The sequence below is a fragment of the Strigops habroptila genome, chromosome 7 (genome assembly GCF_004027225.2).
Source record: "Strigops habroptila isolate Jane chromosome 7, bStrHab1.2.pri, whole genome shotgun sequence".
In the NCBI taxonomy this organism is placed as follows: Eukaryota; Metazoa; Chordata; class Aves; order Psittaciformes; family Psittacidae; genus Strigops; species Strigops habroptila.
In genome coordinates, this window is record NC_044283.2 from 191,251 (window position 1) to 215,291 (window position 24,041).

At 71.0% G+C, this 24,041-nt stretch overlaps 4 protein-coding genes across 6 annotated transcripts in view; 3 read left to right on the forward strand and 1 right to left on the reverse strand.

Annotated features, from left to right (window-relative positions):
* The first annotated feature begins 8,381 nt into the window (after positions 1 to 8,381).
* LBX2 (ladybird homeobox 2) lies at positions 8,382 to 12,103 on the forward strand. The gene is made up of 2 exons (XM_030475528.1): positions 8,382 to 8,700; positions 11,715 to 12,103. The coding sequence occupies exons 1-2, from the start codon at positions 8,382 to 8,384 to the stop codon at positions 12,101 to 12,103; spliced, it is 708 nt and encodes a 235-aa protein (XP_030331388.1).
* A 1,390-nt stretch (positions 12,104 to 13,493) lies between these two features.
* Positions 13,494 to 18,276, reverse strand: TTC31 (tetratricopeptide repeat domain 31). Of its 3 annotated transcripts, none has more exons than XM_030475549.1 (16): positions 18,020 to 18,276; positions 17,329 to 17,439; positions 16,872 to 17,242; positions 16,703 to 16,786; positions 16,559 to 16,627; positions 16,310 to 16,468; positions 16,071 to 16,199; positions 15,937 to 15,988; positions 15,664 to 15,754; positions 15,455 to 15,596; positions 15,197 to 15,316; positions 14,711 to 14,795; positions 14,441 to 14,564; positions 14,287 to 14,361; positions 14,080 to 14,182; positions 13,494 to 13,794 (listed from the first exon to the last, which is right to left on the reverse strand). In XM_030475549.1, exons 2-16 carry the CDS (start codon positions 17,366 to 17,368, stop codon positions 13,687 to 13,689), a joined length of 1,752 nt encoding a protein of 583 aa, XP_030331409.1. In that variant the 5' UTR covers positions 17,369 to 17,439; positions 18,020 to 18,276; the 3' UTR covers positions 13,494 to 13,686. The 3 variants fall into 3 exon arrangements, with proteins under 3 accessions (XP_030331409.1, XP_032775937.1, XP_030331408.1); XM_032920046.1 differs by having other exon boundaries at positions 17,319 to 17,439; positions 18,020 to 18,132; XM_030475548.1 differs by lacking the exon at positions 18,020 to 18,276 and adding an exon at positions 17,651 to 17,805.
* On the forward strand, positions 17,804 to 23,016 carry CCDC142 (coiled-coil domain containing 142). Its single transcript, XM_030475547.1, has 11 exons — positions 17,804 to 18,158; positions 18,399 to 18,504; positions 18,764 to 20,149; positions 20,228 to 20,314; positions 20,408 to 20,560; positions 20,636 to 20,793; positions 20,870 to 21,022; positions 21,139 to 21,253; positions 21,660 to 21,837; positions 21,939 to 22,150; positions 22,727 to 23,016. Exons 1-11 carry the CDS (start codon positions 18,111 to 18,113, stop codon positions 22,972 to 22,974), a joined length of 2,844 nt encoding a protein of 947 aa, XP_030331407.1. The 5' UTR covers positions 17,804 to 18,110; the 3' UTR covers positions 22,975 to 23,016.
* Positions 23,017 to 23,583: 567 nt separating this feature from the next.
* The window catches only part of MOGS (mannosyl-oligosaccharide glucosidase), a 677-nt gene continuing 219 nt past the window's right edge, over positions 23,584 to 24,041 (forward strand). The window contains exons 1-2 of the mRNA XM_032920067.1: positions 23,584 to 23,914; positions 24,005 to 24,037. Of these exons, the coding sequence (XP_032775958.1) occupies positions 23,584 to 23,914; positions 24,005 to 24,037 (364 nt within the window). The remainder of the gene's footprint in view (positions 23,915 to 24,004; positions 24,038 to 24,041) is intronic.

Genomic DNA, 24,041 nt, shown 5'->3' on the forward strand with positions numbered 1-24,041 from the left:
GGGGTGCAGGATGACCGCAGGAGGTGCAGGGTGGTCTCGGGGTGCAGCAGCCCCCAGTCCCGGTCCCCAGTGCAGGCTGAGGCTGTGGGCAGTGCCGGGGGCACGGTGCACGGGGCACGGTGCTGGCACCGGCCAGCGGGGCAGCAGGACGGTGCTGAGCCCCCCCCCGGCTGCTCCATCCCCGCCACGCTCCGGTGGCACCGGCTCCCGCCGGCTCCTGACAGAGACAAATGAGAGGCCGGCGCCTGCCCCCCCCTTCACAGCCCATTGCCGGGGTGACGGGGCAGCGCCGGCGCCCGGGGATGTCCCCGCTGTGGGGTCTCGGGTGTGGGGTCCCCCCTGCCCGGCACCACCGCGCCATGGAGCGGCACAGCGGGACCTGCCACTGCCATGGGGCAGGGATGGAGGGCACCCCCCCGTGCCGCAGCACACCCCGGGGCACCCATCAGGCTCAAGCCTCCGCTGTGCACCAGGGGCACAGGCGCCGCACACGGGGTCCTGCGGGAATGAGCTGTCACATCGCGGCGGGGACATCGCCCCGTGCGGAGCGCGCCCGAGATGCGGCTAATGAGAAAATCCCAACTCAATTTCGTTCCTGTCACCGCTGACGGTCTCCAACCGCCGCCGGCGCCTGACGAGCCCCGGCACCCACCGGGCCCCGCCGGGCCCCGCGCCACCTCCACCGGCACCGGCTTCCTGCCGCCTTCCCGCGGATGTGGGCACCGGCGCTGGCACCGGGATACTCCGGCAGCGTGGGAATGGGGGCACTTTCCTGCGGATGGGTCCTGTCCCGCGGGAGGTGGCCAGTGGAGCCTGGGAAAGCCGCAATGGAGACAGCGAGCGCGGTGACCCCGGAGCACCCCAACCTTCCCCGTGCCAGGGGCGGGGCGGTGCCCATGGAGAGCTGGGAGCGGCCAGGCTGGCGATGGAGCAGCCCTGGCACCCAGCCCTGCCGCCGGCACCAGCACCCAGCCCTGCCCCTGCCCGCAGGGCGGGTGCACGGAGTGTCCGTGCCGTGGGAGCGGGGCGGGAGGGCTCCCGCCAACCGTCCCCGGTTTATCTTGGCCGCCGCCGTTTCCTCCTGCCCTTTGTCTGTGTGGCTGCGGCCGTCCGCGTCCCCCTCCTCCCCGGCCTTCCCGCGTGTGCCCGGCACCGGGGATGCTCCACCGGGAGACCGCCCCCCCCGGTGCGCAACACCCGACACCGCGGCTGGGACCACGGCGGAGGGGGATGGACACCGGCTGCGGGCATGGGATGTGCATGGGATGTGCATGGGACGTGTGCATGGAATGTGCGCATGGGATGTGCATGGGATGTGCATGGGACGTGTGCATGGGATGTGTGCATGGGATGTGCATGGGACGTGTGCATGGGATGTGTGCATGGGATGTGCATGGGATGTGCGCATGCGATGTGTGCATGGGATGTGCGCATAGGATGTACATGCGGAGTTCAAGGGGTGCAGGAGTCCGGTGTTCTCAGAGCCTCCACCGTGGGGTGGCTGCTGTGGGGTGGCTGCTATGGGATGGGTGCAGTGGGATGGGTGCTGTGGGGTGGATACCGTGGGGTGGGTGCCGTGGGCTGGGTGCTCCAGCCCCGCTATTGTTGCTGCCTTTGAAGTCGGGCCATTTCCTGCCACGGTTTTATGGCTCGACCCGTCTGCGCCGCCGCTTCCCGGCCATAAATCACCGGCGCTGGAGGCTGCGGCGCCCGCGGCCACGGTGAGGGGCAGCGGCCGGACCGTCACCAGAGACCTGTCGGGGCAGAAGGACCCCGGGGCCGGTCCCCAGCGCGGTGCCGGGCTACGCAGGGTCCTGCCCGGTTCCCACCTAGTTTCCGCTGCTCTCGCGCCGCCGCGGGCTCGGCACATCGGTCACCTTCGCTATTCCGAGCGTTTCCTGGGGTTTATTGTCTTCCTCTCCTTGTCCCACCTTCCTCGCAGGAAGCGCTCGCTCCCGGCGGAGCCGGCTCCGGGCCCGGCAGGACGAGCTCCCGGCCCACGCTCCGCCGAGCCGCCGGCGTTCCCGCTCCCAGCCCGTGGCTCCCACCGGCAGCATCCACCCGGTGGGACGGGGCAGCGGGACCATGCCCGGACACCCCCAGCCCTGCCAGGGCATCACCGGGCTCAAGCCCAACACGGACGTCCCGGCTGCAACGCGCACACCCGGGGCTGACTCTGCTGCGACCGTGCTGGCATTGATGTCATTCCCATTGTGCTGGTATTGATACCATTCTCACTGTGCCAGTGTCGATGACATTCCCACTGGGCCAGTGCCGATGCTATTCCCATTGTGCTGCCATTGATGTAACTCCCGTTGTGCCGGTGTCAATGCCGGAATCGGGGTGTGCTCGGAGCCGGCAGCACCCGCAGCTCCCGTGTACCCAATTCCCCGTGTGGCCGCGGCTGTGCCAGGGCCGCGTGCCGGGGATGGGAGCCGGGGTGTCCCTGGAGCCCCATTCCCAGCGGGAAGGGGCGATGGATGCTCATCTGCCGGTCCCTTCGTCACTCACTCAATGGGAGCGTTATTGAAACGCCGCGTCCCCGTCTGGAGGCTCATTGCACGTGAGGCCCCGGCACAGCAGCACCGGCCCCGCGGCCGGGCCACCGGTCTGCAGACAGGGCCCGGAATCAGCCGGTGCAGCGGAGGGCGGTCCTGGTGGGGGAACCATGGGGTGGCTCCGTTCCCATCCCCTTTCCCATCCCTATTCCGTCCCCATCCCGTCCCCGTGCCCGTCTCCGTCCCCATCCCCAGTTCATGTGCCGGTGCCTGTGCCATGGGGATCTCACTCGTCCCCATCCATCATCCCATTCCCGTGCCGGGCTGGCCGCCGTCCCGCACCCCGCCGGATCCCTGCACCCCGCGGGGCCCCGGGCGGCGAATTCCAAAGGGCACCCGGGAAGATTAATCGTGGGGCCGCGGCCGGTAACCGGATCGCTGCGGGAGCTGGAATGCGGCTGTGCCGCGCTGACCCCGCCGTGCCTGCCCCAGCCCCGCTGCACCGGGGTCATCCCGACCGCTGCGGCCACGGCGGCACCGGCGCAGCCCATGCCCCTCCGGGGGACCCCCAGTGCCCAAATCTGCCTCATTCCCAGCTCCCCAAACCCATGGACGCATGTCCCGGGATGCACGGCCAGGAGGGATCCCAGCGTCCCCATGGAGGGAGTGATGCCGTCACGGGGTCTCTGTTCTCAAGTGGGTGCCATCGCCCCCCCACCAACACAGGGGCTCCATCTCCCTCCCCACAGCCCCAGCCCTGGGAGGTAGAGATCCCCCTGAGCCCCACCATGGCAGAGAGACAGGCCGGGGGACACCAGGCAGTGCTGGGGCTGGGTGAGGGTGGGCGGAAGGGTCCCCACCACCATGCCGTGCCATGCCGAGCTGTGCCATGCCATGCTGTGCCGTGGGGCCTGTGGGGCAGCTGGTGTGGCACAACTGATGGGTCTGGCATTACGGTGGTGGCTGGTGGTGGCTGCAGGGTGGGATGAGGCCCCATCATGGGGGGTACCCCCTCTCGGTCCCCGAGGTCCCCTGGGCGCGGTGCTGGAGCGCGGCCGGGCAGGGAGGATGCGGCACAGACCGGGGCTAAGAATAGAGCCGGGCTGGGCCGGGAGGAGGAGGAAGGATGGGGCTTCCTCTGCGACGGCGCTTCTTCCTCCCCCCGCACGGCCACCACCATGCCAGGACGGCCCCGGGCACCGTACCCATATGCATCGAGTGGTGACAGTGCACACGCTGGCACAGGGTGCCCAGAGAAGCTGTGCCTGCCCCATCCCTGGCAGTGTTCAAGGCCAGGCTGGACACAGGGGCTTGGAGCAACCTGCTCTAGTGGAAGGCACCCCAACACTGAGCCCCATGGGAAGGGACACGGCGGATGCCACCCCCTGTCCCCCCGTGTGACAGCTCCCGCCGTGCCCAGTACCCTCCGCTCCCCCCACCCCCCCGCCACACCCCCCCGCGGCCACATTTCGTTGCACGTTTCTTTTTAATTAACCCCGGGGCGTCGCGGCCCCGGCGGGGTTAATGGCAGCGCTGACCCGCCGCCAGCATCGATCCGGCACAGCAGCGCCAGCAGCGAGGGGCTCGTCCTCGGCACTGGTGGCATGAGGGGGGGTCCCCCCCCAGGGCTGTCACTGCTCCCAATGAACCCCGGGTGTCCCCCGGGTGTCCCACCCGCTGTAGTCCGATGAGTGCCAGGACAGAGCCCCCCAGCCCACTGCAGCCCCACAGCTCGGGCAGCGATGCGGCATGGCAGGGGTTGGGAGGCACACAAGGGCCGTGGGGCTCTGGGAGGGCCATGGGCACCAGAATGGCTGTGGGTCATTGAGATGGCTGTGGGGCACACATGGGGCATCCCCCCATAGTGAGATGGAGGACCCATCCCGGCCTCTCGGTGCTCCCCTGGCCGGGGTCCCGCGTCCTCCCGTCGCTCCGGTGTTCCCCGTGGTCCCCCCGGGCTCAGAGCAGCCGCTTCCCGCCAAGCCCCCGCGCTCCGACCCCGACTGAATCTGCATGGACGCACCGCAGCGCCGGCACCAGCGCCCCACGGCCATGGGGCGATGGGGGGACACGGGCTGGGGTCCATGGCCAGACCCCCCCGAGTGCACCCAGTGACATCGGGGGGGGGGCTCCGGCAGCACTTTCCGGCCGCCCTGTCCCGGTTGTCTGTGCCGTAGGGCAGGGAGCTCCTGGCAGCAGGCACAGGCCCCACACAACGGCTTTGCTCCACAGCGGGACGCTGCTCCCACGACCCACGGCCCCGACCTTCTGCCACCGACGTGTCCCCCCACAGCCCCCAGGGCCACGAGCACCCGTCACACCCAGGAGGGTCCCAAACCCCTGTGTGGGTCCCTGCGTGGGGCCACCCAGCAGAGACCCCCGGCCAGAGGGTGCCCATGCCATGGGTCAGGGTCTGGAAGTATCCCCATGTCCTGGGGCAGGGTCTAGGGGTGCCCCCGTGTCCTGGGCAGGGTCTGGGGTGTCCCCGTGCCCTGGCCCGGGGCCATGCCGGGGTCAGGGGCCGGTGACAGCCCCGCGGGGGGGCCGCGGCGTTTGCTCCAGCCGGAGGCTTTGAAATGCAACAAGCGCCCCCCCCCCCCCCCGGCCATTTGGCGGGAGTTTGGCCCCGGCCCATCTGGAGGCCCCGGCCCAGGAGGGGTCCCGGGGGGGCGGCAGATGGGGCCGAAGCCGAGATGTGGGGGACCCCCTGAGCCCCCCAGCGCTGCCCCTGCGCCAGCACGGACACGTGTGGCACGTGTGACGTGTGACATGTGTGTGCATGTGCCCACACACTCTGTGGCAGCTCCACGCGTGAGCCGGTGCTCCATGCCCCCCCCGTGCACGGCTGCTCTTGGCTGTGCCCCCACACGCATGTCCGGTGTGGCTGCTGGGGGGGTTGTGCACACAAGCGTGACCCCACCTGCACATGCACCAGCACGCGCGTGTGGGAGACATGTGCCAGGCCCCGTGTATTGTGAGGCCCCAGTGCTACTAGTCCCTGTCCCCATCCCCAACCCATCCCATCCCCATCCCCATCCCTATCTCCATCCCCATCCCATCCCCATCCCTATCCCCATCACCATCCTATCTCTATCCCCGCCCCCATCCCATCCCAGTCCCCATTCCTATCCTCATCCCATCCCCGTCCCAGTCCATCCCCATCCCCATCCTCATCCCCATTCCTATCCTCATCCCATCCCCATTCTCATCCCATCCAACCCCTCCCTGGCGCACAGGATCTGCGCTCGCCGTGTTAATGAATTGGTGCTTTGCCGGCAGCCCCGGGGGGATCCCGGCATCCCACGGCTCCCGGCACATTAATCCCGCTCCCCGGGTAGGTGTAATCCCGTTAGTCCCGGTTCCACCCGCGGCCCCGGCACCGTGAGCAGGGTCAGGATTTATTGCCTCTAATTGGCCGGGTCCCGTCCCCGGTGACGCGGCTGCTGCCGGTGCTCGCCTCGGCTCCGCCGCCTCCATCCCGCACCAGCCACCCCCTTATTAAAGGAAAATTCATTTGCCAGCAATTTCCATGTGCAAACTGCGGCTCCGGGAGCGTCCCTAATCGAGTTACCGGCATCGCCTCGCCTGGAGCCTGGAGTCCTTACATTATGGATGAGGGATGAGGGGCTGAGCGCGGCGCCGGGACCGAGCGTGTCACCGGGCCCCACGACACCCCCGTGGTATCGCGGCACCGACACCAGCACCGGTACTGGCACTGGCTGCGGCGGGCGGCCCCTGAGCACCGGCCCTGGCTGCCCATGAACGAGAGCACCCGGAGCTGGGAGCTGTGGGTGTCACTGGAGTGGGGACAGGGTGTCCTGGGGGGGCAGCGCGGCCCCAGACACGGGTGTGGAGGGGCTGCGGAGCGGGCACCCCTCACACGTGTGCACACACACACTCATGCACGTACACATGCCCTCACATCTGCACACACCCCCTCCGCGTGCATACACACCCCTGTGCACGGACACAGGCCCTCACACACTCCCTCATGAACGTACACCCCATCACCCCCCCCGTGCATGTGCTCACCCCTCGCATGTACACTCACACCCTCACGTGTGTAGACATGTCCTCATGCATGCACATACACCCTCACACATGTACACATGTCCTCACATGTTCACACATGCACCCTCACACCCGTGTGCTCGGGTCCTCAGCGCGCAGGGCCTGGCCCAGCTGCCGGCAACGGGCACGATGGGCTCAGCCCCGGCGCAGCCGCCGGCCCCGGCCCGGGTACGGAGGTCTGGGAGCGGGATCACGGTGCCCCGGTGCCGCACCAGCAGCGGCGCCCACCCCCGTGCCCTCGGGCCGCGGGCGCCCGGCCAGCGCCGGGCTCTGCCCCGCAGGAAGCGCCGCTGTTCCTGCAGGAATCCAGCGGGCTCGGGCTGGTTTCCACCCGCGTCCTGATTTGGGGTGAAAAGCCTTTTCCCATCCTGTGTTCCCGTCAGCTGGAGCTGACGCTTCCCCCGCCTGGCAGCGAGCCGGGAGCAGGCCTGAGGACAGGGTGATGGGCAGGGGGTGAGGGAAGGGTGCGGGCAGGGTGCAGGCAGGGTGATGGGGTAGTGGCCATGGGGCAGTGGCCATGGGGCAGGGGGATTGGGGGCCAGGATTGGGGGTTGCAGCTCCTTTGCACCCCTCAGGACATGCCCCATTCCCGGTCAAGCAGCGGGAGATGGCGGCACATCCCGGCCCTCCGGAGAGGACAAAAGCCGCATGCGATGCAACGGCGCAACCGCCGCAGGCCGGGAGCAGCCTGCAACCCTTCTCCCAAATCGGATCCCAAGCTGCCAGAGTCCCCCTTCCCACCCCCCCACTCCCCCTTCCCAACCCACCTCCTCCTCGTCCCGGCTTCTTTTTAATTGCTCCGGCTGCTGGGAAATTTCAAGCTTGAATTTGTCTGAACTCACATTCCCCGCCCCGGGGATCGCGTTTTGCTTTGTCAGCAAGATGAGAAGACCCCAAATCCCTCCTGGGGGTCCCCCTGCACCTGCTCCCCCCCAACCCAGCACCATTCCCCCCCCCCCCCCATTGCACACAGGTTCATTTGCTCTCATTAACCGCATTGACCCCTGTGTCCCATTCGCAGGCCTGGAGCATCCCGGCAGCAGATCCATGGGGAGAACCGGGCGGGATGGGGACCGGGGGACGCTGAATCGCTCCCTTCGGGGGGCGATACGGCATCTCCCGGTCCCCATCCAGCTGGAAAACACGACCCCGGTGTCGTCTCACCTCCGTGTGCGGCCATCCCAAGGCTTTTTATGAGCACTCGGGATCCCGGAGCTATTTGTACTGGGAATTTGGGGGCAGTAGGGAATTGGGGGGGGGGGGGGATTTATGGCCTGGCCACGCTCTGAAACCCAAAACCCACCCGAAGCGGCTTTAATCACTCCCAGACGCGGCGGCCCCTGCGCTTTTATGGGGCATTTTAGAGCAGGGGAGCTAATAAATTTAGTGCTGACGGTAAAAGCCCCGCTGAGGGTTTAATTTGGGAGGGGGTCAAAACGCACCCAAACCCCCCCTTTGGATGGGAAATGGCTGTGGAAGGGGGAGGCGCGGCATCCCGGGAGCGGTGCCCCCCCGATCTCATCCCCCGTCCGTGGCTCCTCCTCCTCCCGGTGCCCAATTTGCCGCCCCGGCCCCGGCTCTTTAAGGCTGCGGGACCGGGGGTGGTGGTGGGCGGGGGGGGCGCGGAGCTGCTCCCGGTACCGGGGGTTGGAGGGGAGCGGGGGATAAGCGGAGCGGCTCCCGGTAACGGGAGACCGAGCGCTCCCCGCCGCCGTCACCGGGCCCCCGGCGAGGGGGCGGGCTGCGGCCGCGGCGGGACGGCGGCGGCGGGATGAGGCGGGCGCGGTGCTGAGGAGGGAGCGGGGACGCGCCATGACCTCGGCGCGGGAGGCGGCCGGTTCCCCCTCCGGTTGCCGGCGGAGCGCCCTGGACCAGCTCCCGCCGCCCGCCAGCTCCAACAAGCCGCTGACCCCCTTCGGCATCGAGGACATCCTGGGGCGGCCCCGCGGCGGGAGCCCCCCCGGCACCGGCACCGGCCCCGGGACCGCCGCTACCCCCGCCCGGCTCCCGGAGAAGGCGGCGGGGCCTCGCGGCGGCGGCATCGCCCCGTCCTCGCCTCTCTGCGCGCTGGAGGAACTCGCCAGCAAAACCTTCCAGGGGCTGGAGCTGGGCCTGCTGCAGGCGGCGGAAGGTACCGGGACCGGGGGAGAACGGGGCTGTGGGGTAGGGGGGGTCGCGGGGACGGGGCAGGTGTCGGGGGAACCGGGGTCACTCCTCTCCCCCAGCCCGGGAAGTTTTGCCCACCGACAGACCCCGGGACGGGGCCGGCGCTCGCCCGCAGCCCGCCCGGGGCACCCTTGCGGCCGAGGCCCCGGTTCGGGCTGCGCGGAGCTGCGAGAGGACCCGCGGGATCCAGCCCGGCAGCTTCACGGGGGGCCGCGGGTACCGGCCCGGCTTCGAGAGCCGCCGTCCCGGGTGGCGGATCGGTCCTGCGGCGGCGGTCGGGCTTCTCCGGGAAAAGCGGCGGCCCCTGGCCCCGCCGAGCCGTGACCGTGACCGTGACCGAGCTCAGGGGCAGAGCGGCGGATTGGGCCCGTCGGCAGCGAAAACCCCGTTACTGGCACCGGCGGCGGCTTCCCAGAGCTCCGGTTGGCTCCGGGGCCTTGCCGCCCGCAGAAACCCGTTACCGGCGGTGCCGGCGGCCGCTCCCCGCTCACGGACGTTGACCCGAGCGGCCCGGCACCGGCGGCAGCTCCCAGCGGGGCACCGGGCACGGTAACGAATCGGCCCCACCGGGCGAACGGACGGACGAACCGAGCAGCCCCGGGATCCTGCTGCAAACCCTCCCTCGAGCGGACAAACGGATACGGGCAGGCGGAGCGCTGCCCCGCCGATAACGAAAACCCCCTTTCCGGGACGGACAGAAGGACACGGACACGGGCAGACCGAGATTAACGAAAAACCGCTGACACGGACAGACACACAGACAGACCGAGCGGGGCTCCCTCCGTTAACGAAAAAACGCCCTCATCGGGACGGGCGGTCAGGGGCAGACCGAGCCGAGCTCCGTTATTAACGAAAACGCCGTTCCGCGGCCGGAGCGACGGACACAGGCAGAGCCGCGCTCCGGGAATTAACGAAAATTAAATTCTCCTCCGCGGCCGGGCTCCGGGAATTACCGAACCGGCCTCACCGGGCGGACACACGGACACGGGCAGAGCGGGGCTCCGGGATTAACGAAAACCAAACCAAGGTTAACCAGCCGGACAGACGGACACGTGTCAGCGGCCGGTAATTAACGCAAATAAACGGCGTAGCACGGACGGAAAAAAGGACAGAAACGGGACCCCGGAATTAAGGTAAAAAACCCGTTCCCGAACGGACGCCAGGCCACGGCCCGGCAGCGGGGCCGCGGTAATGAACGAAAAGAGCCGTTACCGGACAGACACACGGACACGGCGGCGGTGAAAGAAATAAATCCCCGTTACCGGCTGGACAGAGGGACAGAAACGGGGCAGCGCCGGGCTCCGGGAACGAGGTAAATCCCCGTTACCGGCCCGACAGACGGACACGGCGCGGCCGAGCACGGCCCCGAGCGGGGCCTTCCCGTCCCCGCTAACGACGAAGTGAACCGGGACAGACGGACAGCCAGATAGAAAGCTCGAGGTTTCCGTAATTCCGGTAGCCCCGTTACCGGGCCGGGCGGACCCGCCGGGCAGCGCTCGGCTCCGGGATGAATGGAAAAAACACCCCAAACCTTCTCGCACCCGCGGACAGAAACGGGAGCGATCGGCGCTCACATAAACCCCCGTCACCCGGACGGACCGACGGACACAGCCGAGGCATCCCGGGGCTCCGGTAACGGCCAGACCCACCGGCAGTCACGGGCAGAGTGGCCCCGGAGCCCCGTCGCGGCGGAGGAAGCTGGAGCCGGTAACGGGGAAGGCAGCGACCGGACCGCGACTCGGGAGCCACGTTACCGAGCGGTGGATCGGCCCCGCCGGCAGCAGGGAGGCTGTAACGGGCCGGCACCGTGACCGGCACCGGGAACTTGCGGCCGGTGTGAAGCCGGTACCGATGCCGCGAGTGGACACTGGGCACGGGGTCCACGTCTCAGCGGAGGTTTCTCTTCTGCCCCCCGGCAGCAGAGCGCTCGGGTCGGAGCCTCGGGGCTGCGGCGCGGCTGTGCCGGGAGCGGCGGGGACGGGCCCCAGGGAGCCCGCACGGAAAGGGAGACCACCGGCCCCGGGGGTCCTGGAAACAGCTGAACGGGCGGATTCGCGCTGCCGACTCCGCACCCGGTCTCGGCTCTTCCCTGTCCCTGGTGAGAGCCCCTCGGCCCGGGCTCACTGACCCATCCCGTGCCGGGGTCGGGGCGAGCCACGGCGGGGAGGAACCGGGCTGGAACTCCGGGAGTGCCGGCGGGACACGGACACGGTGGGACACGGATCGGCGGCGACTCCGGCGGGACCGGGGCTGTTTCAGGACGGGACGAGCGGTTCTCGGCTCCCGGCTCCGGGCACCGGGCCCGGACGGCGGCACGGGCAGGGCCAGGGCTCGGGCTCGGTTTAGTTTGAACGGCGGAGCTGGGGCCGGTTCTGCCGGGGTCGGAGCTTCACGGCCGGGACAGGATCGGCTCTAAGTGCACCGTACTGTGCCGTACTGTACCGTGCTGGCCCCGCTCCGGTGCCGACGCCGTTGCCTATGCCAGTGCCGGTTCCGGTGCCCTACCGTTCAGGTGCCGTGCCGGTGTCGCGCCAGTGCCACTACGGGTGCTAGTGCCGGTACGGTTGCCGGTGGCGGGCCACGCTATGCCATGCTGTACGGCATCGGCACTGTACCCTTCCCGCTGCCGCGCCGTGTGGTGTCCTGCGGCGCCGGTGCCTGCAGTTCCCGCTGCCTTACCCATTTCTGTTCCATACCGTGTCCGCTGAATCTGCAGCCCGGGAGCCTTTCCCCTTCCCACTCCCGTTCCCTTTCCGTACCGTGCCCGCTGTCACTGCAAGCCAGGAGCCGTTCCCGCTCGGGTTCCCGTTCCCGTTCGGGTTCCCGTTCCTTAACGTGCCCGCTGTCCCCGCGGCTCGGGAGTCGTTCCCGTTCTGGTTCCCGTTCCCGCTCCGTACCGTGCCCGCTGTCCCCGCAGCCCGGGAGCCTTTCCTGTTCTCATTCCCGTTCCCGTTCCGTACCGTGCCGCTGTCCCCGCAGGTCGGGAGCCGTTGGCCGTTCCGGGGTCTCGCCCTCCCTGCAAGAAGCGTCGCAAGTCGCGGACGGCGTTCACGGCGCAGCAGCTGCGGGAGCTGGAGCAGCGGTTCCTGCGGCAGAAGTACCTGTCGCCGGTGGACCGGGACCGGCTGGCGGCGCGGCTGGCGCTCAGCACGGCCCAGGTCATCACCTGGTTCCAGAACCGCCGCGCCAAGCTCAAGCGGGACCTGGAGGAGCTGCGGGCGGACGTGGCCTCGCTGCAGGCACTGCCTCCCGCCGCCCTCCGGCACCTCGCCGCGATCCCGGACCCGCCGCCGCCCCCCGCCCCGGGCACTGGCCCCGCACCGCCGCTCGCAGAGCTCTCGGAGGAGGAGATCGACGTGGGGGACTGAAGAGGCACCGGGGGTGTCACACACACACACCGGGGGGGTCACACACACACCGGGGGGGTCCCGGGCCGGCACCGAGACTGAGTGAGCCCCCGGTCCCGGCGGGACTTGGTGCAATTTTGGGTCCGTTTTTCATCTGCTTTCATTTAATTCTCTTTTTAATTTGATTTTCTGACGTCTCTGTCCCGGGGGAGGGCACCGGGGAGGGAGGGGGTGCGGGGGGGGTACGGCCCCGGTATAAACATTCGGAATAAAGGCGACACGTTATTAAGGAGCGCGGAGGGGCTCGGGCGGACACCGGCGGACGCCCATAACCGGAGTGAGGGGACACACACACACACCGGGCGCCGGAGCCCCCCCGGGCCCGGCTGCGCCCATCCCTGTGGCCCCGGGCCTCAGCAGCACCGGGGTCCCCTCGGGTGGGGGGGAGTCACCGGGACACTTCGTCCGCGTCCAGGCCGACCCGGTGACGTCACCGCTCCGCGCGTTGACGTCACTCTGCGCGCGAGCAGCCCGGGGGCCGCGGGGACGTGCAGGGAGGGGAGGCCCCCCGGGGGGGGTCCCGGACACGTGTCTCGGTTTCAGCCCCGCAGCGCCCCCCCAGGAGTGCCCGCGGATGGACGGTGGCAGCGAACCCCCCTCACCCCGCTCCGGACCCCCCCATCCCTCCTAAACCGCCCCCAACCCCCCAATCCCCCCCCCCGGTTAATGCCATTGTCGAGCCGCAGCCGCCCGCGGGGGGAGGCGAGAAATGAGATTCCGCCTCTAGAAACGCCTGGGAAGGTCCCGGGGGAGCGCGTTTGATGTGACAGGAGCAGGACGGGGCTGACAGGGACGGGGGGAAGTGGGGGGGATCCCCGGGGGTCCGATCCTGCCCCCCCCATGTCAACCCGTGGCTGCATCACTCCACGACAGTGTCACCACGTATCCCTGTCACCCCACAACCGTGTCACCCCATATACCCGCCACCCACAACCGTGTCGCCCCCCCAAAACTAGGAGACACCAAGTGCCCCCCCTTCACCCTCACCGTGGCCTCCGGGCTGTTACCCCCCAGCCCCACACTTGGGGGCTCCTCCCCAACATCCTCAACGGCTCTATGTGCCCTCCCCAACCACCTCGTGGGCCACCGTTTCCTGGAGGGTTGATGCCCGTCCCCGGGGCCTCGGGGCGGCTCCTGGTGCCGCGGGGCCCCCCCGTTCCCCCCCCGCCTTCCCCGCTCCCAATTTTCCGGCTGACGGCGCCGCCGCCTCCCGCCGCGGCTCTTCATTGCTTCTAACGAGTGATTAATTGCGGCTGCTCCGCGCCTCATTTGCATAGCAATCAAATCCCCCCCCCGCGCTCCCCCGGGGGCCTCCTCCCCCCAACCCCCATCCGCGGTACCGGGACACGCGTGGCGCTGGGGCTCGGGTTTATTAAAACCCCCAAAGGGGGCAAGTCCCTGAGGGGGGGGCGGGGGAACCGGCCCCCCCCCCCCCAGCACCCGGTACGGGGAGGTGGCGGGGGGGGCCGGTCCTGCTGCCCGCGGCAGGAGAAGGCACAGGCTGGGTGCGGGCAGGAGGCACTGGAACGGGGGGGTCTCCGCGGTTACAGGGGCCCCCCCGGGCAAGGCTGCCGGTACCAGCGCGGGGGGGGGGTGGCGTGAGATGGGTGCTTGAGCTGCAGAGCCAGGAGGGTGCCCTCCACCGGGGAGTCCTGGGGAGGGGGTGGGGTGAGAGGGACGAAGGAGAAGGGGGGAGGATCAGAGTGGGGAGAGAGGAGGGGGACAGAAAGGTGGGGGATAGAAATGGGAGGTATAAAAAGGAGGGAGATAAAAAGAGAGAGGATAAAGGAAACGATAAAAAGGGGGGATAAAAACAGGGGGATGAAAAGGAGGATATAAAGAGAAAGGGGGGAAGCTGTCAGGAGAAAGGGCCGAGCCCCTGCCCAGCCCCACATCCCACACCAGCCCCGGGGGGGTCGTGGACCCCCCCTCCTCACCCTCATGGCCTCAAACGCGGCTTCAGCCGCCTCCTTGCAGGTGTAGTTGAGGAAGGCGCAGCGGCGCTCAGGCAGCATCCGGATGGAGCGGAGCTCCCCGAACCTGGGGGGGCAGTGTTAGGGACCCCTGGTTCGGGGGGACAGCACTGGGGACCCCCGGTCTGAGGGGGCACAGGGGGTCTGGGGGGGCACGGGGGCCGTGCTCACTGTCCGAAGCAGCGCTGCAGCACGCTCCTGCTGATCCGGGGGGTGACGTTGCCCACCCAGAGTGGGAAGCAGCCCCTGCCGAGGCACCGCCGGTCACTGGGGGGGCTCCGGTGCTCGGTCCCCGGGGCTGCGGCCCCCCCGTTCCCGGCTGTACCTGGGGGGGTAGGTCGGCGGCAGCGGCGGGGGGCCCTGGGCTGGGGGCTGGGCCTGGCCCCTGGCGCTCACGATGGTGATGAAGCCGCTCGTGTCCGTGTCTGTGTCCGTGTCCCAGCTGCTCCCTATGACACCGGGATGGGCTCAGGGACCGCCACAGCACCCGCCACGGGTCAGACCCAGCCCCAATGGCCCCCCGAGATCCCCCCAGACCCAAAACAACAGCCCAGGGCCCCCCAGCACTGAACCAAACCGGGCACCGGGGTCTTACCAGAGAGAGGCATCACCGGCTCTACAGCCTCCAACAGTGATGGGGGGGACACGGGGGATGTGGGGACCCCCCCCAGGCTGCTCTGCTGCAGAGGGAGAGGAGGTCAAACCTCGGGGTGGGAGCCGGGGGGGCTAGAGCTGGGGGGGATCGTGGGTTGTGGGGTGCCAGAGATGGGTTGGGGGGTGGGATGAGGGTACAGGGTGGGGGGTGCTGGGATAGGAAGGGAACAGGGATGGGTTGGGGGGGTACCAAGGGGTAGGCTGAGGGTCCAAGGGTGGGATGGGGGGAGTTGGGATGGGGGTGTTAGGGTGGGAGGGAGCTAAGGATGGGGATGCATTGAGTGGTACTGGCAGTGCATTGGGGGTGCTAAGGGTGGGTTGGGGAGCGCAGGGCCTGAGGGGGTGCCAGGGGTGGGGGTCTGGGGTGTGTTGGGGGTGCCAGGGGTGCATTGGGGTGCACTGGGGGGTGCCGGGGAGCAGTGCTCACCCGCAGCAGGGCCCGACAGGCCTCAAGCTGCGCGGCCGCATCGGTGTCGGTTCCGGTGCTGGTGTTGGTGCGGCGCAGCCGCAGCAGCTCCTCGAAGGTCCGGGCGGCCTCAGCGTAGCGCTGGGGCACGGAGAGGGGCTGAGCCTGAGCGCCCACTGCCCGCACCAGCTCCTGCCCCACGGCTGCCCCACACAGCGCTCTGCCGGGTCCTGCTGGCACCCCATGGCCCCCCCCAGCCCTCCAGCCCCTCTTGCTCACCTGGAGCCCCCGCAGGGCCTTGCCCTTGCGGAAGAGGCCCTTGGCCCAGCGCGGCTGCAGCCCCAGCGCCCGCTCCGCATCCCCCAGCGCCTCCTCGTAGCGCTGCAGCTTCTCGTAGCAGTACGAGCGGTTCCCGAGGAGCCTGCGGGGACACGGCCCCGGTCACGGCTGCCCGGCCCCGGGACCCCGCGCCCGGCCCCGGCGCTCACCGGTGCTCGCGGGGGTTCAGCTGCAGCGCCGCGGTGAACGCCCGCACCGCCTCGGTGTAACGGCCCCGCAGCGCCGCCGCGTTGCCGTGGCCTGTGGAGAGAACAGCGCCCGCTGCCGAGCCCCCGGCGGGGGACACCGGCGGGGACAGCGGGATGGGGACACCGCGGATTGGGACACGGGGAAGGGGGGACACCGGGGCTGCACCGTCCCCAGCCACGGCAAGAGGGGTCCGCGGGCACAGCCCGCCCCATCCCGGGACCCCCGGCACTGACCTGCGAGCACCAGGCTCTGCTGCACGGCGCTGGTGTCCAGGGGCTGGGGGACCTATGGGGAGGGGGCAGCGCTGGGTGCCCAGGGCACGGAGAGGTCCCCCCCTGCCCAGGACCCCCCCCAGGCTCCAACTTACCTTTCCCGATGCGCTCCCGACCGGCTCCGTGTCTGTCCCGGGCGGCTTCTCCCTCCCGGGCGCCGGCAGCCGCACGCCGGCTTTCTGCCGCGCTTTGAACACGAAGGTGCAGCTCAGGTCCAGCTCCTCCTGCGGGCAGGGGCGAGGAGGGCAGGGCCCAGGCACGCCGTGGGGCAGAGCCCAGGCTGCTATGGGGCAGCCCCTGGTCCCGCCGTGGGGAGCCCCGCACGAGCCCTCACCTCCATCTCCTCTGCTGGGGCCTCCCGCTCTCCCCGCTCCTCCCCGGCGGCGGCTGCGCTGTCCCCAGGGCTGGGGCCCGGCCACCCCCCTTCTTCCTCCTGAGCATCGCCACTTTGGGGGTACCCAGTGCCTGTCGTGCTGCTCGGGGATGGGGGGCTCTGCAAGGAGGGAGCTGGCAGTGGGGCTCTGCCCACCCCTCTCCCCACAGCACCCACCTTCAGGCACCCACCGTGCCCCACAGCACCCACCGACTCAGCCTCCTGCTTGGCTTGGGCCTCCCGTCCCAGCTTCTCCCGTTTCTTCCGGTCTTTCTGCTTCTGGAAACAGGGAACAGCACCGTGACCAGGCAGCACAGACCCCCCCGGCTCAGCGCAGCCTCGGTGAGCACCCACCTTCTTCTTCAGCTTCTTCTTCTCTGCTTTCCTCTTCACCCGCTCCTCCTCCGCCACCAGCTCCCGCGCGTTCCGCTCCGCTTCCTGGGGAGGGAAACACCGGGAGCCGCCGGTGCCCGAGAGCCCCGGGAGCGGCCGCCCCAGGCTGCAGCCGCGGCGGGTCCCTCACCTCTGCCGTGGGCCGGGGCTGCCGGGGTGCCGGCAGCCGGCGCAGCTTCGCCTCCAGCGCGCTCGGGGGGAGCCGCAGCGGCTCCTGCACCAAAAACGCTTTTCGGAGCCCGCAGAACGTGGCGCCGGGGCCGCCGCCAGCACCGGGAGCCGCACCGGGAACGGCCTCGGGAACCGCATTGGGAACGGCCCCAGGAACCGCATCGGGAACGGCCTCGGGAACTGCACTGGGAACAGCCTCGGGAACCGCACCGGGAACGTCCACGGGCCACGGCCACGACCAAGGCCACTCCTCATCCTCCTCTTCATCATCCTCCTCCTCCTCCTCGCTGGACGCCTCCAGCCGCCCGGGGCAGTACCAGAAGCCGGGACCTGCGCGGACAGAACCGGAGCCGTCAGCGGCAGCTCCGGGGCACCGGGACCCCGACAGCCCTCACCGGCGGCTCACCCCGACTCACCGCGGCCGAGGGCGCCCCAGGCCCCGGTCCCGTCGCCCATGTCGCTGCGGTCCGCGGGCTGCGCCTGGCGGCGGCCGCGCTGGGGCGGGCAGTGGCGCGGGCAGAACGGCGCTGCGGGAGCGGAGCCGGCGGTAACGAAACCGAAACCGAAATCGAAACCGACACCCGGCGGGGGGCGGGGCCGGGCCGGGCTCCTCCCTCCCCGCTGCGCGCTCCCGCCCGTCCCCCTCAGCCCCGCGGTGCGGCCCCGCCGCTGCGGGACGCCGGCCCCGCCGCGTCCCGGCCCTGCCCCGGCCCCGCCGCCCCGTGCCCCGCCCCGTACCGCCGCTCCAGCCGCCGGGGCCGAGCGCGCAGCCCCAGGGGCAGGCGGCGGGGGCAGCCCCGCGCCCGGAGGGGCCCAGCCCCGGCGGCCCCCGCGCCCCGCCCGCGTCCCGCATCGCCCCGCGCCGCTAGCGGGCACCGGAGCGGGCCGGAAGTGGGGCACGGAGCGGACCGGAAGTGGGGCACGGCGCCGGCCGGGGCTGCCCCGCCGCCATGCTGGGTGCTGGCAGGACGGCGGCCCGCGAGGCCCGCACCGAGCGGCACCGGCGCTCCGCCTCCTCTCCCCCCGGCCCCGCCGCCACTCGAGCCGCGGTCCCGGCCGCGCCCCGCTGCTGCGGACCCGCCGTGAGCCAGGCGCCGCGGCGCTGACCTCCCGCCGGGTCAGCCCTGCCCGCTCCTCCGGATTAGCGCGGGCGCGGCCTAAGCCTCTTTCCTCGCGCCGCCCCCGGCCATGGCCCGGCATGGAGGACGGCGGCTCTGAGCCGCGCGGCGCGGAGCCCTGCCCGCAGGTGAGGCCCCGAGCGGGCGCGGAGCCCCGGGATCAGCCCCGGCGCCGGGGGCACGGCCCGGGCCCGGGCCTGGAACTTGGGCCAGGCCCGAGCCGCGCTCGGCGTCTCCTTGACAACGGCCCCCCGGGGGGCGTGGCCACGGCGGGGCTGTCTCGGCGAGGGGCGGGGCGGCGCACAGGCCACGCCCCCGCAGCGATAGCCCCGCCCCTCCCCGGCGCTGAGCGCCCGCGCTCCCCGCAGGTCGCCGTCCGCGATGTCGCCGGCCCCGGCGGCCTCATCCTGCTGCTGCTGCCGGCCCTGCCCGCGCCGGGGGACGGGGCTGCCCGCGGGGCTCCCCCCGAGCCAGGTGAGGGGCGGGACCGGGCCGGGCGTGGGCATGGCCGGGTTGTGGGGACCCCCGCCGGGGCACGGCGACCTGGGGGGCGGCTGCAGGGGCGGGACAGGGGACAACTGCGGCGCGATTAGTGCAATTAACGTGTCATTAACGTGTGAGCAGGGCTGGGGCTCCCCCGTGTATCGGGGAGGGGGGCTGGGGTTTCGCCGGGGTGGCCGCCGTGGGGGCCGCCCCACACCCTGCCCCGCTCCGAGGGTCCCGGTCCCCGCAGGCAGCAGCTCCCGGGGGTCCCTGTCCCGGTCCCTGCGGAAGGCCGAGGCGATGCTGCGCGGCTGCGTCAGCCCCGGCCTGCGGCGCCTGCTGCCCCCGCGGCGCGGCCCCGGCGGCGAGGAGGAGGATGAGGATGAGGATGAAGAAGAAGAAGCCTCAGCGCTGCTGATCCCGCTGGAGCGGAGCTTCCCGGGGCTGCGCCGCTGCCTCTGCGTCTGGGAGGACCCGCGCACCGAGACCTTCCACGGCCACGTTCAGCCGCAGCCCGGCGACTCCACCGCCACCGCCGCCGCGGCCTTCTCGTACCACCCGGTGCACCCGCGCGTGGCCGAGCGCGGCGCGGCCCTGCACGCGCTGCTGCGGCACCGCCACCTCCTCCGCCTCGCCCGTGACTTCAGCCGCCGCCTCAAGGCCGCGTCCGACTTCCTCCGCCGGCTGCAGACGCTGCTGGAGCAGCCGGTACCGGAGCCGGGCGCGGGGCCGCCGCTGCGGGAGCTGTGCCGGGAGCTGCGGGCGCACACCGGACACTGGAGCGCGCTGCGGCGGCGGCTGCGCGGGGACCCGTGGCTGCGGGCGCTGGTGCTGCACCGGCGTGAGGCCGTGGCGCACATGCGGCGGGCGCTGGTGGTGCTGGCGCTGCAGGCGCTGAGCCTGGCTGAGCACCTCGCCGAGGCGCGGCTGCGGGCGCTGGCTCGGGCCGGCGGTGCCGCTGCTTCCCTCCCGGCGCTGCTCTCCGACCTCTTCCAGGGCTTGGACATCTACAACCGGGCGGTGGGTGATCTGGAGCCGGAGCTGGGCACCGCTGGCTGCCTTCCCACCGGTACCACCGGTCATCCCGGTGCTGCCGAAGCCGCATCCCGCACCTTCCCGGTGTCCCGGGTGCTGCAGATCGTGGCGGCCGAGCGGGGCAGGCTGGCGGCCGAGCGGCTCCGGCCCTTCCTGCAGCCGCGGGCCGGTGCCGGTGGGGATGAGCCCGTGCGCTGGGAGGACACCGCGGTGCCTTGTCCGCCGGAGCGCGGTGCGGCCGCGGACACGGAACCCTGCGGCCGGGAGGAGCCGCCCGGCACCGCCGCGGAGCTGCGGGCGCTGCGCAGGGAGGATGAGAAGCTCGTGGGCCTCCTCCTGGGGGTGCTGGTGGCCTCATCTGGCAGCCTCCAGCACCATGTCCTCCATGTGCCCAAAGAGAAGGCACCGGCCGCGGCACCGGAGCCCCCAGAGCCGGGCTCTGCCGGCTGGACGTCGGTACCGGCGGCCCAGGCCCTGCTCGCCCGGTACCGGCCGCTGTTCTGGGCTGCCGCGGCCGCCGCGCTGGGGCACAGTGTGGAGCTGCTGCCCGGCGGGACCGGGCCGGCCGCGGCTCGGGAGCTGAGCAGCGCCATCGCCGGCGGTACGTGGGGGCCGCGGCGGGGGCCGGTACCGGGGGCTGCTCCTCGTGCCCCTGACGGCCCGTCCCGTCCCCCCGCAGCCCGAGTGCCCCGGGAGTGCCGGGAGGAGCTGGGGCGGCTCAGCCTGAGCCTGCTGTGCCGCGGCGCGCTCCAGAGCTGGGACACAGGTACGGGGGCACCGGGAATGGGGTGCGGGATGGGGGGTACCGGGAATGGCGTGCGGGGTGCGAGCTATGGGGCTACCGACCGTGTCCCCGCAGGCTTCACCCGCGCCCTGGGCTCGGCTCTATCCGACAAGTGCTCCGGGGAGGCGGTGCCGGCGTCGGGCCCGGTGCGGAGCCGCACGGCGACGCTGCTGCACCGGCTGTACCCGGCCCTGGCCCTGGCCCTGCGCTGCCTGCGCCCGCCGCCCGGTCAGTGGGGTCCGGGGGGCACGGGGACACCGCGGGGTCCTGCCCCATGTCTCATCCCCGCGTGTGTCCCCCCAGACCTTCCTCCCGGCCCCCCCCACCTGCGCCTGCAGGTCCTGGGCTGCTGCCTGGCCACGGCGCAGGCTGCCCGCTCCTGGCTGACCGGCAGAGCCTGCCGGTACCTGGCGGCCTGGGCCCTGCCCCAGTTCCTGCTCATCACCCAGGGGGACCTGCAGGTACCTGGGGGTCGGGGATGGCGCGTGGGGCTGCCATGGGGCTGGCTTTGTCCCACACCTCTCCCCTGTGTCCCAGCTGCTGAAGATGGAGATGGACAAACTGGTGCTGCTGGTGGATGGGACCTTCCTGGAGCCTGGGGATGTCTCCCCACCGCTGCCCCTCGCTGTGATGTCCCACCAGGAGCTCCAGCTCTGCCGGCACATTCGCTCCACAGCCACCAGCATCCAGGTACAGCACCCCCGGGACCTGAGCCACGGCCTTTCCGTACCATGCCATGGCCGTGCGGTGGCCACGTCATGCTGTGCCGTGGCCGTGCCACCTCATGTCTCACCCCTCTGCCCCAGCTCTTCTCAGGGGATGTGCTGAAGATGTTCTCCACCGGCTGCAAGAGGATGTCGGCGCAGATCTTCCACCAGACCATGCCCCAGGGCAAGCACTGGAGGCTCTCACTGCGCCCTGGTGTGTCGGGTGCCCCGGCGTGGGCAGGGGGCAGGCAGGGTGCTGGGGGCAGGCAGCAGCACAGGCAGGGGGCAGGGTGCAGGCAGGGTGCTGGGCGCAGGCAGCAGCACAGGCAGGGGGCAGGGGGCAGGCAGGGTGCTGGGCGCAGGCAGCAGCACAGGCAGGGGCAGGCAGGGTGCTGGGTGCAGACAGCAGCACAGGCAGGGGGCAGGGTGCAGGCAGGGTGCTGGGGGCAGGCAGCAGCACAGGCAGGGGCAGGCAGGGTGCTGGGTGCAGACAGCAGCACAGGCAGGGGGCAGGGTGCAGGCAGGGTGCTGGGCGCAGGCAGCAGCACAGGCAGGGGGCAGGCAGGGTGCTGGGTGCAGGTAGCAGCACAGGCAGTCCTGACGCTGTTGCCGTGCCCCAGAGCTGCCCACTTGCCCCAGTGCATACGCGGCGGCGGCGGCGCAGGCGGTGCTGGGGCAGGTGCTGCAGGGAGCGCGGCTGCTGCCCCGCGACGCGCAGGGCCCCGCCATGGCCAGGGGCACCACGGCCTTCCTGGAGGCCTGGATGGAGCACATCCTGGAGCACCGCATCCGCTTCAGGTAGGGGCTATGGGGTGCCGGGGATCCGGGCACCCCAAGCCCGGGGGGTTACCGGCGTTGCCGCGGGCCCCGGGGCCGTGCTGAGCGCGCCGGGCCCGCAGCCTGCAGGGAGCGCTGCAGCTCCGGCAGGACTTCGAGCTGGTGCGGGAGCTGGTGGCCTCGGAGCGCTCCGGGCTGGCCCCGGAGACCAGGCAGGAGCTGGTGGCCCTGAGCGTGTTCCAGCAGATGGATGGAGCCATCCTGTGCCTCCTGCAGCAGCCCGGAGCCGCGGCCAGGGCCGGAGCGCGGCCGTGGAACAGCCTCAGGCACTGCTGTGGGTCTGGGGAGGGGATGGAGACGGGAAGGGATGAGGATGGGATGGAGATGGGATGTGGACAGGGGTGGGGATGGGATGGGTATTGGGATGGAGATGGCAATGGGGATGGGAAAAGGATGGAGATGGAATGGGGGTGTGGGGATGGGATCGGTGGAGATAGGTTGGGGATAGCGATGCAGGGATAGGGATGGGGATGAGGATGGGGACAGGAATAGGATGGGGATGGAGATGGGGTGGGGACAGGGATAGGAATGAGAATGGGAATGTGATGAGATGACAGTGACAATGGGAATAGGATAGGGATGGGATGGGTGGGGATGGGTTGGGGACAGGGATGAGATGGGAATGACATGGGGATGAGAATGGGGATGGGAGTGAATGGGGATGAGGGTGGGGAGGAGGACATGGGGATGGGCACATGGGGATAGTGACAAGGATGGGATGGGGACTGGGATGGGTGCACCCCTCCGTGGCTGCCCCGTGGGCTGTATCCATCCCAGCCCTGGCCGCGCTGGTCCCCTGGACCACGTGGTGCCAGGGACCCCCCAGCTCCATCCCCTCACCCCCCTCCAGGCTCAGACAACAGTTCCCACCCGCCGGAGCCGGCAGCGGAAACCCTGCAGGGCCTGGACACTCTGGAGGCTCCGGTGCCGGCGGCGCCCGCGCCGTGTCCTGCCAGTGCCGCGGGGCCGGTGCGCGCCGGTGTCCCCGAGTCCTACCTGTCGGGCCGGCAGCAGCAGTGGCTGGCGCTGCGGCTGCACCGCGCCCGCCGGTGGCGCGTCCCCGGCCTGCCCTGCATCCGCGACCCCACCGGGCAATAAACCCCTCACCGGGACCCCAGCACCGCCCTGGGGCCGGCTTCACCCTGTGTCTGATCCTGGTGCCGGAGGGAGCGGAGACGGGATCGGGGGGGGGGTGTGCTCGCACCAGCCTGCCCGAGTGTTGGGGGGCACGGGGGTCACTGGGAGATACCGGGGTGCACCGGTGGCCGCTGGGGGGTGCAGGAGGAGCACCGGGGGGACACTGGAGGAGTTCCGGGGGGACACCAGGGACACACACATACATCGTGGGGGGGTGTCCCCCTTCATCCTCATCCTCTGCAGGGGCCAAAAGCGCGCTGTGAGTGAGGGCGATCCCGGACGGGTCAAGCACTGACCGGGGTGGGGGTGTCACCGGCCACTGCCCACCCCACAGCGGGGGTTTGGGGGGTCCTGCGCTTGTGCTCCCCAAACCTCGTACCCAGGACACCCCCCGAGCCATTGGGGGACACACTAAAGCGGCTCCAGGTCTGGGGTGTGCGCGGGGGGGTCCTCGTCCCCTTGGGGGGGGCGCTCTGTGAGGCCTTACCCTGCGGTGTGTCCTCCTGTCCACTGGGTGGCGCCACCGGGGACTCCGTCGCTCGGCGATGACGCTCCCGGCTCGACGGCAGCATGGCGGGCGAGCGGCGGCGGCGCGGCGGGGACGGGCCGCGGGAGCGCGGGGTTCGGCGGGAGCAGCGGGAGCAGCGGCGGGGCCGCGGCCGGGGCCGCACCGCGCTGGTGGCCGCGGCCGTGGCGCTGGCGGCCGCCTTAGCGCTGGGTCTGGCGGCCGAATGGAGCCGGTGGAGCGCGGCCGCCCGCCTCGTTACCCCGCACCCGGCTCCCCCCGCGCTGCCTCCCGGGTCCACCGGGGCCGTCGCTTCGCCTCGGCTCTTCTGGGGCACTTATAGGCCTAATGTGTACTTCGGGATGAAGACGCGCAGCCCGAGGGCGCTCGTTACCGGTAACGGGACAGCGGCGGGAGCGCGGGCAGGCCTGCGCCGCTCCCGCCTGGATAACGGAGCTTAACCCGCTTAACCCCCGTTATGGCCAGGTTTAATGTGGCTCCAGCAACACGAAGGAGGCGGTTG